The sequence below is a fragment of the Neolamprologus multifasciatus genome, chromosome 7 (genome assembly GCF_963576455.1).
Source record: "Neolamprologus multifasciatus chromosome 7, fNeoMul1.2, whole genome shotgun sequence".
NCBI classification, from domain to species: Eukaryota; Metazoa; Chordata; class Actinopteri; order Cichliformes; family Cichlidae; genus Neolamprologus; species Neolamprologus multifasciatus.
The window spans coordinates 50,441,449-50,457,600 of record NC_140445.1 but is presented as its reverse complement, the minus strand read 5'-3'; the positions used below and the strand labels follow the sequence as shown (position 1 = coordinate 50,457,600).

At 35.1% G+C, this 16,152-nt stretch overlaps 1 protein-coding gene across 1 annotated transcript; it reads left to right on the top strand.

Moving 5' to 3' along the window:
* Nucleotides 1-1,251: 1,251 nt before the first annotated feature.
* Nucleotides 1,252-6,659, top strand: LOC146515252 (troponin I, fast skeletal muscle-like). Its single transcript, XM_085166786.1, has 7 exons — nt 1,252-2,158; nt 2,798-2,825; nt 3,039-3,080; nt 3,203-3,334; nt 3,562-3,651; nt 3,823-3,996; nt 4,170-6,659. The coding sequence occupies exons 4-7, from the start codon at nt 3,230-3,232 to the stop codon at nt 4,254-4,256; spliced, it is 456 nt and encodes a 151-aa protein (XP_085022912.1). The 5' UTR covers nt 1,252-2,158; nt 2,798-2,825; nt 3,039-3,080; nt 3,203-3,229; the 3' UTR covers nt 4,257-6,659.
* The last annotated feature ends 9,493 nt before the right edge of the window (nt 6,660-16,152 follow it).

Here is a 16,152-nt window from a genome sequence, read left to right as displayed (position 1 = left end):
GCGCAGTTTGCTCGTTAACATGTTGACGCTGTCCAGTCCCACACATGGGGCGATCCGCAGTAGCTCGTTAACGGAGATTTGCGGTGTTGTGGCATTAACGTCATTTCAACGAGATTAACGCTGACAGCACTAGTGGGAACAAAATGAATATGACTGCATTTACACCGACATCATCCTAGTGCAAAGACAAGTGGAAGCAGACAAAAACAACAACCACGTATGCTACAAACTTTACCCGAGTCATTTAGACAGCCGTTAGCACATGATTCTCCTTATGGGGACCTGATATGTTTAATATGCTGCTGAGAATATAGCCCAGAAGAAGCGTATAGTATAGCTTTTCTTTCATCTGCAGTATGTGTGATGCCAATTAAACAAATGTGCCTGTATAAGTGATTTTGTTTTTTTTAAAAATTGGTTTTCATTTTTTTCCTATTTTTAAATTTTTTATATTTTTGCCTGGAAAATGGGAAATCGGTGAAGTGAATTACTGACAGGTGTGTGCAAACATACATGGAAATACAGCATATAAAGGAAAGCACTTTGTACAATTTTAATGGGCTTGAAAGTAGATGTGGTACTGACCAAATATTGACATTTAATCTTAAACACAACCTGAACACTCTTAGTAATTTCTTTAAGTAGTCTCCAGGAATAGTTTTACAGACTTCTTCTTGTTTTCGATGTTGGCTGCCTTTCGTTCCACTCTCTGTTAAGATGATCCCAGACTACTTCAACACTGTTGATGTCCAGGCTCTGGGGAGGCCAGCTCGTGACTCCACTGTGTGTTTTTCTATCCAGGTATGCTTTTACTGCATTGGTAGTGTGTTGGGGATCATTGAAATGAAGCCATTGCCTCAAATGCTTTCTACGTGGTATTGCATGGTAGGTAAATCTGATGGTACTTTTCTGTTTTCATGACTCCATCAATTTTTAAAGCTCTCTAACACCACTGCCTTAAATGCTTCCCCAAACCACGACAGAGCCTCCATCGTATTTTACAGATGGCTGTACACACTCATTGGTTTACCTCTCTCCTGACCTCCTCTGTACATACTGATGATAATTTGAACCATAAATTTCAAATGTGGATTCGTGAGAGTTTTCGTTGATTTTCAATCCAGTTCTGGTACAGTTTGGCCTCAGCCTTTTCTTCCTGTTTCACTTCCTTAACCTCTTAAGCCCCAAGCCTATCTGATCTCCTGCCTTTTGCCCCCGTATCAGGGGGCGTTGGGGCTTAAGAGGTTAAGAACTGCTTTTTGACAGCCACCCTTCAACTAATGCACTTTCTCATGAGACCTCAGTGAACAGTTGATGTACCAACTTAAGGGCCAGACGTATCTCTCTGGTCCTGTGTCAGGTCTTTGTCGGATTGTTTTCTATTTCATAAGGACACGACTTTCAGGTACTGTTCATCTACTGTTTTTAAGACCGCCACTCCATATTTTGTTCTCTACATGTCCAATTTCCTTTTTATTTGTAATGCACACTGCACATCATGCTGGGATTTAACAAGTTTTCAGCTAATACTTTTTGGGAATCACTTTGCTGGTGCAAAAATACTACAACACCTGTGAAATGCGTTATCTTTTGTAGGTTTTGTAGATTCAACTAAAGAAATGTGAGCAGATCATCTGCTAAGCAGCCTGTCATCTGTAGACACAGTGTTGGTTCATTCCTCGAGTTAATTACCTGGTATATACTTGAATCATTAATGATTATCAAAGAAATTAACAAACAGCTTCTGAAAATGGCCACGACTGAGAATGAGTGAAAAAGCAGCCAATATTCAAAGAAACACTTTGACAGACAGAGCTTCCGAAAGCCCAGAGAACTGCTGCTTAAGACCACTTTTGAAAACATTACAAAAAGATCAGGCTCCTTTAAGCAAAATACAAAAACACGAGAGGTGGCTCAAGATAAATGCACAGTGTAGATTCATCAGTGATAATGGCTCAGTGTTGGACATATTTCTACTGCTGGGGGATAGAAGTGTAGTGATATGCAATATACTGGCTGTCAGGATGGAGGAGGCTATTTTGGGTTGGCCACTCAGAGAAGGCAATAGGAGTCATTAAATTTGACTTGAGTTTTCTTGCAGTCGTTTAAAGACAGAGACTGATCACACCAACTGGGTGTTCTGCAGAGATTAAAAAAGGTATGTTTAATATATGTGTATAAGTGATGGTAGTGGGGGTTAAGGGTTTCTTTTTCTATTATGATGTTACTACTGACAGGTGCCTTATTAGATTATGACACACACAAAGCTATCCTGAAAAAATGTATAAGAAATATAGTATTTTTTTAATGTGTCTTTTATTTATTTGCAATACTGAGTAGAAGCTATATACATTTTCTACAAAAATCCATCTTTGTAGATCTATCTTTTTAAAAATTAAATTAAACTGATTAAAATATTCATATGTTTATTCTGATCTGGGTTTTATCAAACTGGACTAAAAAAGGAATATCATTCAAAGTATCTGTGACCCTCAAGCATGCAGTGTTGGTAATTTAAAAGTTCTAACTTTTATAACGTTTATATTTAAAAAAAAAAAAAAAAAGCAGTCCAAGGTCTGGATTACTTTGACTTGTCTCGGTAAAAAGATGTGACAGCATGCGAAGAAGTATAAAAAACAGGCTAGTGAAAATAGTTTACAAAATTGAACCATAGCCTAGAAGCTTGTTAAAAAGTTATAATACTGTGATCATGCATTCATACGCTGCTAATAATGCTACTCTTACAACCTTTTTACCAAAAATAGATTTTCTCACTTCAGCATTAATTATTTTACAGACAAAAGTCAACCATGGCTGAAGCGTAAGTAATATATTTTTTTAACTATTTCCACAGGCATTTAAAAAATATTTTTAACATGTAGAAACAAACTCTTATGTTATTTCTTATCCCTTTCCACACCATTATACCCACCACAGATCTGTGAGTTCTTTTAAGTTCTTAACATCTCTAAAGAAATTAAACATTTGTTTAACATTATTATTTGAAAAATGTATTTTTGTCTACTTTTTATTTGTAGAGAAAATCAAAGATTTCTGCATCCCACAGACTTGCCCTTAAGGTATTTTCTTCTTTGTTTTTACTAAAACAGATGAAATATGCATAGCAAAACTAGAAAGCTGTTCATTCAGGAGTCCATATTATCAGTTATTTGAGTCATTACGTGCATTTTCTACAATTTAGACCAAGCTGCTGAAAACAGCAACTGTGATGTTGGAGGATGAAAAGAAGCAAAAGAAGCTGAAGAGAGAGACGACTTTGAGGGAGAGAGTCCCTCCACTTCAGCTGTCTGGTTTGTCTCTGCAGGACCTTCAAGTATGTGCAGGTCACTGCAGAAGCATCACTGAAATAACACAGTAGAAATGCCCCACACATAAGTGTACAGATGCCATGCATATACACCATTTTCATGGGTATGCATTAGACGATAGGTGCGCTGTTTTCTCCATCTTATTTTTGGTAATTTATGACACTGGAATGAGCAGGAATATTTTTGTGCATGCTCTTCTGTTTAACGATTTGATATTACTCTGTTAATGTAGGCTCTATGCAAAGAACTGCACCAAAAGATTGATGTGGTAGACGAAGAACGGTATGATACTGAAGTGAAAGTTGGCAAAAACAACAAGGAGGTTTGCATTTCAAAGTATTTCATTCTTTATGACCTTCAGAAATGGCTTTCTTAACATTACATGTTTTACTTGTCCTTTTTTGTCATTATATATCAAATGTTGTTATTATTTAGAAACAGGTTCTGCACAACAGCATAGTTCATTCTTATAATTTTAATGTGTTTCCTGCAGATTGAAAATCTTTCTCAAAAGGTCTTTGACTTCAAAGGAAAGATGAAGCGGCCTGCTCTCAAGAGGGTGAAGATCTCAGCTGACGCCATGTTGGGTGCTCTGCTGGGATCCAAGGTCAAAGAGTCTGTGGACTTTAAGGCAAACCTGAAGACAGTGAAGAAAGAGGAGGAAAAGGTAAGTGCCACAGTCAGTGTGTTAAGATCACCTCAGGTAACTTGACCCCTTGGCTTAAAGTGTTTAATCTGAAATAATGGTTACATTCGAGTTACAACAAGTTGATAGTATTGCTCAAATGATTTCAGGGTTATTTTAGGAAAACAACAGAATTATTTTCTTCCTGTGAACAGAAAGAGGAGGTGACTGATTGGCGTAAGAATGTGGAGGCCATGTCTGGTATGGAGGGCAGGAAGAAGCTGTTTGATGCCGGACAATAGATTCACATTTTGGACAGCACTTAAAATAAAATCTTAATGTCACGGTGCACAATGAGTAACTACAAAGTGTATGTTTTAGTGTCAGTGTGTTAAAAGACTTGCAAAAATATTAATTGGAGTGAAAAAGTATGTTTTGCAAATACACAAATTGCACTTTGTTGAAGTTTTATCTGGTTTGTATGTTCACCACAGTCAGAAAACAGCTGAATTTGCTTTAATTCTTTATCTTAAAATGTCTGCAAAATACTATCATCATCATAATAACAACAACAATAATTATAATAACAATAAACTTCTGATACAGAAAACTGCCACTGTACTTTTTCTTTTACATCTTTCACGTACTTTTTTTTAAAGCCACAGAAGTTGTTATAGCACATATCATTGCCACACATCAGCACCAGCAGAGTTGGGGGAAAAAGAGTCTGTTAACTGAGTGAGAAATTGGAGTAAAGCTGTTTTCATTCCGATTTTTAACTATTTCATTCAAATATTACAAAAAAAAAAAAGATTCTTGCAACAGCACCATGACGATAACTGAATACGTTTTATATTTGCAAGATGAAAAAACACGCAGGGTTGCAACTTTCCCTAACTCGACAGAAATTTAATGTAGCAAATGCAGTACGATTGTAGATTAGGTGGTGCACGATGGCAAAGATACATAAAACATATTAAATAAAAACTCAAATAGACAGTGGGAGGATTATTATTATAAACCTCAATAAACAATCTAACAAAAAGGTCGTTTTAATTCTCACTTTCTACAACTAATGCACTGAGAACCTAAAATGAGGACAGGGAAACTTTGTGATTATGGAAAGTAAATAAACATTTTAAGTGTGGTGAAGATCGCAGCAATTCATGCGACCAGCACACTGTCTGCTAGCCTGATATTCACATCATTAGAAAGTGGAAGTAAATGTAAATGTAGAGGTTTTTGTTCTGGTCGGCCAGGCAGAGAGAGTTTACGGAAAATATCCCACTGATCACATTATATGAAGTGCAGGATGAAGGATTTTGGAGCTTTTTCTGTGCTAAGGACCACTTTGAATTTTAGTGTACCACTCTCAACGTTACTGTACCACTAAATCAGTGAGATGCTACTTCAAAACAAATATTAAGAGTCTAAATATAGCATTTAACTATCTCAGACTTGCACTTCAGCATTCTTATTTAATTGTTTGCTGTCTACCAATCCTTGTGTGAGGATGTGAGTTGCAGCCTTTTGAGTGAACATAACTCCCGGTTACAACACTGACGTAAACTGAACTCTACACTGGCTCAGTTTACCATCAGCCCTGACGAGCACCTGTCCTCGTTTCTCCATTCCCCTAAATAAAGCAGGACAAACCTTTGGCATTGTTCTAACTCCAAGCTGTTCCTGTAATGTGCTATCACAACTTGCAGATGATGTGCACTAAATATACTATTTCTGACTTTTTGCAATGAGATTTTAAAACCCTAACAAAGCAATTGTGATGTGTATCAGCTGTGCCCACTAGAAACTACGCTGTAGGAAAGTATTTTCGATAGTGGCACTATAGACGGACACGTTAGTTTGATAAATAAAGCGGCAGAGCAAATACATGACAACACTCTTAATTGATTTCTCCCTGCTGTTTGACTTCTTAACAGCTGGATCTGATCTGACTCTGGTGTAATGTGAATGTGACTGACCTGACATAAGTTTAATAACTTCTTTAAATACTTCCTGTCACATCCACTAACAGGTGGACACCCAAAATTCTGAGCCAAGAAATTAAGTTTAACTGTCTTCTATTCGAAAATTGTAGTGATGCATTAAACAACAGTAAATTCTTCTCTTGGTGAACAAACAGTAGCAGCAGCACAGACAGGACTCTATTTTAGACACTCGTTCAGTAGTTAGTCATTAGTACAACACTATAAAATGGATTGACTGCCTGTCAAATAGTTATTAGTGCTTGTCTGTCTTACTCACTGACTCATGCGTGCAGTTTTGAGGTGCATCTAAGCGAACTGTCTGGCATCATGTAGGGACAGATTCCTGATCAATATCCAGTGCAGTGGATACACAGTTATTGCTACTACTGTCACTAACATAGAGCACTGTCTTGTCCTTCCATAATGTTATCCACTAAGAGCAAATTAAACACTGTTGTCTTCCATGTATGTCTATCCACCTCTATATTACAACAGAGAAACAGAATAATAAAAAGCATTGAGTAAAATGCTCAAATTCATTGATCTGCTTTAACAGGACAATTAATGTGTGGGGTGGGTATATCAGAATCAGAATCAGAATACTTTATTAATCCCGAAGGAAATTAGGGTTACAGCAGGCAGCACGCTAATGGCGCATGCGCACTTACAAAGGAACCTTCTGACCAACTTTACACAAACATCACATTGGGGAGACATGTCAGAAAGGTAGGCTGATAGGAAAAAACAACAAAAATACATAACATGAGGTAAGAGTAGGAGAAAAAAAACTCCACTCAGACTGAGATTCTAGTGGGAGAACAGTTTGATAACAGAAAAAACACCTCAGCACAAAAAGCACATTTCTATCAATACAACATAGAAACACAAGACAAGCAACAGGGGCGGGTAAAGGGTAAGAGAGAGCCGGTGTAGACAGTGCATCCGGTCCTGCAGCATGTCTGCGCTGGTCCAGTCGACTGCCATCTTCCCCGGTATGGCACAAGCATCGAAGGCGTTTGGAAAGGGCCCCCTCCCTTTCCAAACGCCTTCGATGCTTGTGCCATACCGGGGAAGATGACACACACACACACACACATACACTGATATGCACACACTGATCCCCCCTGATAAGTGTGTGCATATCAGTGTATGTGTGTGTGTGTGTGTCCAGAGTTCAGCTGAGACAGTGTCCTGTTTACTTAGCCCCGCCAGGCTAAGTAAACAGTCTTCCAGCCAACCCAGGTGGCCTTAAATATTATAAACATCATATCACCAATACTCAGCATACAGCCCAGCTGTGCTAAACATGCAGAGAATTTACTATATTTACATCCGTCCCAGCATCACAAACATCCCAGCATCACATTTGTAAATATTGTTTACAATATTTAAAATATTAAATAACATAATATAATATGTGTATAGTATCCTATAATGTGAGAAAAGTCATGTTGCGTGTAAGAATCATATATAAGAATTATATTTAATATTTTTTTTTTTAAAAATGTATCACTCTTGATGCATTTTTCCCCATTCAGATTATATTGTTAGCAGGGGGAAAGTGATCAACTGAAGAGGAGAGAGAAGCTGCTCTGACAGAGTTCCTCCTCCAAATCCGTCTGGTAAAACTCTGCTGAACTGCAGAGCTCCTTCAGTGACAGACTGCTGCATCCTAGATGCATGAAGGAGCATTTCCACAGGTTCCTCCTCCCTGAGCTGTCAGACTGTACAATCAAAACTGCTCCCAACAAACATAGATGTTTACATCAGTGCTGTAACTGTTATAACTTGCACATTACTTTTCTCAGTTTATATATACACTAACTTATTGGAAGTTCCATGCCTACTTTTTAATGCACAGGTGCAATACACAATCTGTACTTTTCTGATTATTCTAAATATTGTTAACTATTTAAACATCTTTCAGTATCCTGCTCTGTTTGCACACTACAACCTGGGTTTTCCACTTATCTGTACTCAAATTTTAATAACTGTACAGACTCTGCTTTGGTAACTATTGTCCATGATGTAAATATGTAAAAATTGTGTTTCCGTTCTGTGTCCTGTTCTGTTTGTATATGTGCTTTTTTGCTGCTAATACAACCAAATTTCCCCTTGTGGGACAATTAAAGAATTATTCTATTATTCTATTCTATTTATATATTAAAAAAAATAAACGTCAAAAAGGAGAATAGACAGAAAAGGGTTTTTTGAAATGTTTTAAAGGTTACTGTAAAATTACGCTGTTATGAAGGCAAAATTTAATAAATGCTACCTCCAAGTGGCAGCACGGCTCTAACAACTTAACCACATATAATAGAAGCATAAAGCCCCTTTTTAAAAACTTGGTCCTGGCTTCATAGGTTCCAGTATGACTTAATATACAGCAATATTCCCTATATTCACCTTCCTTGAATTCTGGCTTAAGTCTTCATTGTGGTCTTATTCCCGAGGGAAATAAAAGCAGCCAAAAATAGTGCTTTGAAAGAGGTGAGACTGAAACAAAACTGTAATACTGCAGGTTTACAGCCTGCAGTTAAACAATATGAAACAACAGATTCTGTGAAACTGGTATTAGCTAATGATTCAGAAAATTCTGCAAATGTATAATCCTGAGCAAATGCTTTCATGTGTGATATAAAATATCTTTGCCGTTCCAACTATTCTCTCCCAGACTTTGGAATAGCACCGTACAGTGTCTCTATTTATTTTGGCATCGGTACTTTTAAAAATTGTGGTGTGCAAGATCAACAGAAAGCTGGGAGCTAATTGGAAACAATTTGGCTGTGAGATTGTGGCCTTTTCCTCAGTAGCCCATGGGAATTTTAAATGTGACTCAAAGGTTGCATTATTCAGCTGGTTTAAACCAAGATACAACACAGCTGTAAATTATGGACATCTTATTAGTTTGGAGCCAAACAGCTATTATTCTGATATAATGACACTCAAAATAACAGACATTCACAGACATTGTAGACTCTAAATTATAGTTGGAACAATAATAAATTGGATACATGTCAAAAATAGGGTGTTGCGCAATCGTGAGGTTGAATGCCAGTAAAAGAGATATTATTTCCTAACCACAAATTAATCTGTTAAAGTAACAATTAAAATAATTTTTGCTGGGTGTTTTTTTTAATTTATGTATTTATGAAAGTGTGTGTGTGTGTGTGTGTGTGTGTGTGTGAGTTTGCTTGTATCAAAATTGGGGACTTCTATCAGCTCACACACCAGTCAATTGGGGACACCTCTCCCTTTGGGGACCAAAACCACCGTTCCCAATTAGATTTACCTCTAACAACGTTCAGCATGCTCTAAAACATATTTTAATCCAAAAATCTCACCTGTCCCCAAAAATGACATTTTTTAAATTTTTTGTGTATGTGTATGACATTTCCCCCAAAATTTTTCGCAATCTGTGTATAACTCTATGTTGCCCCCTAGTGGAAGTGTGTGAAATTGCAAAGATTTCCACTGTCCCCAAAAGTGACATTTCTTGGATTTTTTTGTGTGTGTATTACCTCTCCCTAACCCTTATATTATTATAGTGTAAGATTTCTTTTAATATACTGATCTTTGTTGAAAATCTTATTCAACATTCTTTTGTATGAATGGTTTTATATAAACAAACATTTGTTCTCTTGACTAAATAATAGAAATCAGTAGACTATTTGTTAGAAAGTAGATTATATTTTCAAAGGGTAAAGAAGACACTAGAAAATACAAAAGAGTCATATTTCACGTAATTATGATATAAATAGTTTTAATATTTTTTAAAGAATTATTTGGCATGATGTGAAGCAGATGCATGAAATAATGGAGCACTTTAGGTTCATATTTGTTTTCTGAACTGCAGCTTGACATAAATTACTCTAAATTCTTGATACTTGTATTGCAACATATTTAAGATGTTTCTTGAATTTGTGTTGAATGGTGCAGGGATCCAAAATTTGGTGAAACAGCTGAGCTAAATTTAAATTTCAATGTTAATACCTTTTAGGCAGTATGTAAAATACTGCCTAAAAAGCATAAAAAGTCACAAGCATATGGCATAAAACTTAATTCTCACCAAAGTCTCTTTAAGAGCTGATCAAAAACTGTGTAAGACTATGGTCATTGAATATGGATCATGACAGAAAAAAAATTATTTCCTCGATACAAGCGGGAAAGATTAGCTTCTGTAGCATGGTTGACTGGGCCTTAGAGATATGTGCAGAGTTTGACTCAAGTCAAATTCAAAGTCAGCTTTATTGTGAAAACCCATATGTACAGATGATACACAGGAATTTTAAATTGTAATGCTCCCACGGTCTACAGTGTACAGTGAACAACTTAAAGATAAAAACAAAACAAAAGTCCTATGTACAACATAATACAATAAACACTAGTGTCATACAATCAGAGTGCTTTCGGGAAAGAGTTTGTGTGCAAGTGGGGGTGGGGCAGTCAGTCAAAGGGTGATGTTTAGAGTTTTGTATGTCTGTCGGGTGGGGGGGATCAGAAGAAAGAGATGAATGCAGGTCTGGAGATCGTGTGTGTGAGAGTGAAGAGGGACACAGGAGGGACAGCCTAAAGGTAGGGGAGGTGAGGTAAGACCTCTATGTCACCATAGGCCTTGATCGCAGCCATGGAGGTGTGTGCAAGCAGCAGCATGTAGAGCAGCTTTAAAGGTATGAAAAGTGATTAAAACTTTTTTAGTTTCTTATACCTATATCTTAAGGTTTCTGCTGAAAAGTTTCAGCATTTTCTGTTTGAATGTAAGAAAGTTATTTAGTAATAAATACTAATACTGGTTTGCTAGATGTGCCCTTGATAATTTGGAAAAAAAAGACTTGAGCTAATTATCCCGAAAAAGCTAACCACGTATAAATCACACATTCAGAGATGTCTTGGATTAAAAATCAAGGCATGTTTGAATGAACCAAACTTTCAATATTTTAGGGGACTTCATTTTTTTTATGCTTTTATGATTCTAAAATAAAAAAGGATGTTTATTAGAATCCTTAAGTTTTTCATGTGCAAGCTAACAATGAGGACTATCTTGTTAATTAAGAGAGGCTAATGAAACGGGGGGGAAAAAATTAGCTTCATAAAGAGGAATATTATGTTATTTGTTTAATTTATTTATTTATTATTCTGAAACAAAGAAACATATATAAGCTGCAGGATTTTGAATGTCCCCATTTAGGTTAAAGCGGAGTGTATTTGTGTTAGAAACGTCCCCAAAAGTCATAAGAATATGGCATACTAGTGACTATAGTTGGATATGGTTTTGTATTTTTTTTTTTTAAATGGTATCATGTCCCTATTTTCTGTATAAACCTACCCATGAAGTCGGAGAACAATTTATCAATGATTCCCACACTCAAGTAAGGGTTATGTTGTAAAATCTTTCATTATGTCTAAGATTTGTAAATATGGAACAAATACCAATCAGAATGAGGACTAAGAAAAAGAAATCCATCCCCCAAATCATTACACCTTAACATATGCATATGTTTCATAATCAGAGTTCATTGTATTTACCAGTTCCCTAAGGAAAGTTTCCCATTGAATGTCCCCATTTAGGTTAAAGCGGAGTGTATTTGTGTTAAAAACGTCCCCAAAAGTCATAAGCATATGGCATTCTAATGACTATAGTTGGATTTTATTTTTTGGATTTTTTTTCTAAAAATAGTATCATGTCCCTTTTTCAGTATAAATCGATCCATGAAGTCTGTAAACAATTTATCAATGATCCCCACACTCAAGCAAGGGTTATGTTAAAAAAAAAAACCTTCATTATGTCTAAGATTTAAAAATACAGAACAAATACCAATCAGAATGAGGACTAAGATAAAGAAATCCATCCGAAAAGTAATTACACATACCTTAACATATGCAGATGTTTAATAATCCGAGTTCATTGTATTTACCAGTTCCCTAACAAAAGTTTCCCATTGAATGTCCCCATTTAGGTTAAAGCGGAGTGTATTTGTGTTAGAAACATCCCCAAAAGTCATAAGAATATGGCATACCTATGACTATAGTTGGATATGTTTTTGTATTGTTTTTTAAAAATAGTGTCATGTCCCTTTTTCAGTATAACTCCATACATGAAGTTCGAGAACAATTTATCAGTGATCACCACACTCAAGTAAGAGTTATGTTGTAAAATCCTTCATTATGTCTAAGATTTGGAAATATGAAACAAATACCAATCAGAATGAGGACTAAGATAAAGCAATCCATCCCCCAAATCATTACACATACTTTAACATAAGCAAATATTTAATAATCAGAGTTCATTGTATTTACCAGTTCCCTAACTAAAGTTTCCCATTGAATTTCCCCATTTAGGTTAAAGCGGAGTGTATTTGTGTTAGAAACGTCCCCAAAAGTCATAAGCATATGGCATACTAATGACTATAGTTGGATTTGCTTTGGGATTTTTTTTCTAAAAATAGTATCATGTCCCTTTTTCAGTATAAGTCTATCCATGAAGTCTGTAAACAATTTATCAATGATCCCCACACTCAAGCAAGGGTTATGTTAAAAAAAAAAACCTTCATTATGTCTAAGATTTAAAAATACAGAACAAATACCAATCAGAATGAGGACTAAGATAAAGAAATCCATCCCCCAAATAATTACACATACTTTAACAAATGCAGATGTTTAATAATCCGAGTTCATTGTATTTACCAGTTCCCTAACAAAAGTTTCCCATTGAATGTCCCCATTTAGGTTAAAGCGGAGTGTATTTGTGTTAGAAACATCCCCAAAAGTCATAAGAATATGGCATACCTATGACTATAGTTGGATATGTTTTTGTATTGTTTTTTAAAAATAGTGTCATGTCCCTTTTTCAGTATAACTCCATACATGAAGTTCGAGAACAATTTATCAGTGATCACCACACTCAAGTAAGAGTTATGTTGTAAAATCCTTCATTATGTCTAAGATTTGGAAATATGAAACAAATACCAATCAGAATGAGGACTAAGATAAAGCAATCCATCCCCCAAATCATTACACATACTTTAACATAAGCAAATATTTAATAATCAGAGTTCATTGTATTTACCAGTTCCCTAACTAAAGTTTCCCATTGAATTTCCCCATTTAGGTTAAAGCGGAGTGTATTTGTGTTAGAAACGTCCCCAAAAGTCATAAGCATATGGCATACTAATGACTATAGTTGGATTTGCTTTGGGATTTTTTTTCTAAAAATAGTATCATGTCCCTTTTTCAGTATAAGTCTATCCATGAAGTCTGTAAACAATTTATCAATGATCCCCACACTCAAGCAAGGGTTATGTTAAAAAAAAACAACCCTTCATTATGTCTAAGATTTAAAAATACAGAACAAATACCAATCAGAATGAGGACTAAGATAAAGAAATCCATCCCCCAAATCATTACACATACTTTAACAAATGCAAATATTTAATAATCCGAGTTCATTGTATCTACCAGTTCCGTAAGGAAAGTTTCCCATTGAATGTCCCCATTTAGGTTAAAGCGGAGTGTATTTGTGTTAGAAACATCCCCAAAAGTCATAAGAATATGGCATACCTATGACTATAGTTGGATATGTTTTTGTATTGTTTTTTAAAAATAGTGTCATGTCCCTTTTTCAGTATAACTCCATACATGAAGTTTGAGAACAATTTATCAGTGATCACCACACTCAAGTAAGAGTTATGTTGTAAAATCTTTCATTATGTCTAAGATTTGGAAATATGGAACAAATACCAATCAGAATGAGGACTAAGATAAAGCAATCCATCCCCCAAATCATTACACATACTTTAACATAAGTAAATATTTAATAATCAGAGTTCATTGTATTTACCAGTTCCCTAACTAAAGTTTCCCATTGAATGTCCCCATTTAGGTTAAAGCGGAGTGTATTTGTGTTAGAAACGTCCCCAAAAGTCATAAGCATATGGCATACTAATGACTATAGTTGGATTTGCTTTGGGATTTTTTTTCTAAAAATAGTATCATGTCCCTTTTTCAGTATAAGTCTATCCATGAAGTCTGTAAACAATTTATCAATGATCCCCACACTCAAGCAAGGGTTATGTTAAAAAAAAAAAACCCCTTCATTATGTCTAAGATTTAAAAATACAGAACAAATACCAATCAGAATGAGGACTAAGATAAAGAAATCCATCCCCCAAATCATTACACATACTTTAACAAATGCCAATATTTAATAATCAGAGTTCATTGTATTTACCAGTTCCCTAAGGAAAGTTTCCCATTGAATGTCCCCATTTAGGTTAAAGCGGAGTGTATTTGTGTTAAAAACATCCCCAAAAGTCATAAGCATATGGCATTCTAATGATTATAGTTGGATTTTATTTTTTGGATTTTTTTTCTGAAAATAGTATCATGTCCCTTTTTCAGTATAAATCGATCCATGAAGTCTGTAAACAATTTATCAATGATCCCCACACTCAAGCAAGGGTTATGTTAAAAAAAAAACCTTCATTATGTCTAAGATTTAAAAATACAGAACAAATACCAATCAGAATGAGGACTAAGATAAAGAAATCCATCCGAAAAGTAATTACACATACCTTAACATATGCAGATGTTTAATAATCCGAGTTCATTGTATTTACCAGTTCCCTAACAAAAGTTTCCCATTGAATGTCCCCATTTAGGTTAAAGCGGAGTGTATTTGTGTTAGAAACATCCCCAAAAGTCATAAGAATATGGCATACCTATGACTATAGTTGGATATGTTTTTGTATTGTTTTTTAAAAATAGTGTCATGTCCCTTTTTCAGTATAACTCCATACATGAAGTTCGAGAACAATTTATCAGTGATCACCACACTCAAGTAAGAGTTATGTTGTAAAATCCTTCATTATGTCTAAGATTTGGAAATATGAAACAAATACCAATCAGAATGAGGACTAAGATAAAGCAATCCATCCCCCAAATCATTACACATACTTTAACATAAGCAAATATTTAATAATCAGAGTTCATTGTATTTACCAGTTCCCTAACGAAAGTTTCCCATTGAATTTCCCCATTTAGGTTAAAGCGGAGTGTATTTGTGTTAGAAACGTCCCCAAAAGTCATAAGTATATGGCATTCTAATGACTATAGTTGGATATGTTTTGGGATATTTTTTTCTAAAAATAGTATCATGTCCCTTTTTCAGTATATGTCTATCCATGAAGTCTGTAAACAATTTATCAATGATCCCCACACTCAAGCAAGGGTTATGTTAAAAAAAACAACCCTTCATTATGTCTAAGATTTAAAAATACAGAACAAATACCAATCAGAATGAGGACTAAGATAAAGAAATCCATCCCCCAAATCATTACACATACTTTAACAAATGCCAATATTTAATAATCAGAGTTCATTGTATTTACCAGTTCCCTAAGGAAAGTTTCACATTGAATGTACCCATTTAGGTTAAAGCGGAGTGTATTTGTGTTAAAAACGTCCCCAAAAGTCATAAGCATATGGCATACTAATGACTATAGTTGGATATGTTTTTGCAATTTTTAAATGGAGGTATATTTCTGTATTTAGTATTAATATACCCTTGAGATCAGTGAGAAAACCGCTAATGGTCACTGATCGTTAATGACGATCAGTTAATGATCACTGTACTCTGGTACTATATCAATTCAATTCAATTTCATTTATGTATATCCTTTTGATTGTCCTCATTCAGGTTAACGCAGTGCATTTGTTTTAGAAATGTCCCCGGAAGTCATAAGAGTCACCTTCTTTGGCAGTTTTCAATTGTCTCTTGTCTATTTGTTATTCATGTTAAATGTACTCGTAACATCAGTCAAAACTAAAATTAAGATATCCATTCTAAAATCGTACAGCTTGTCTTATCACTCACAGATCTTTAATACTGTACTTATTGGTGCCCTGAGGTAAAGGATAATTTGATTGGTTCTAATGTAGGTTAAAGCAGTGTTTATTAATAATTAAATTAAATCTTTTATGATAGGTTTGCTTCAACGTTTGGATAGTTTCTGCAAATCAAATGAACCCTTAGTAATTGTGTACAAATTATCTGTGTTAACAATTCATAGTTGAAATTAGAAATTTCTTTTTTAGTTTTAATAGAATATAAAAACTAGTTTAACTGTCTAATGTTTGTCTATTTAACTTATGTTTGGAAGCAAAGTTCTTGCCTTACAATTTGCTGGTAACAAACACTTAATAGTACAGATTA

What these genes read in the sequence shown, in the direction of transcription:
- LOC146515252 (XM_085166786.1), top strand. Translation starts at nt 3,230, where the DNA reads ATGTTGGAGGATGAAAAGAAGCAAAAGAAGCTGAAGAGAGAGACGACT. An exon ending in TGTCTCTGCAGGACCTTCAA is followed by an intron (nt 3,335 to 3,561) that starts GTATGTGCAGGT and finishes CTGTTAATGTAG; the next exon opens with GCTCTATGCAAAGAACTGCA. An exon ending in TGAAGAAAGAGGAGGAAAAG is followed by an intron (nt 3,997 to 4,169) that starts GTAAGTGCCACA and finishes TCCTGTGAACAG; the next exon opens with AAAGAGGAGGTGACTGATTG.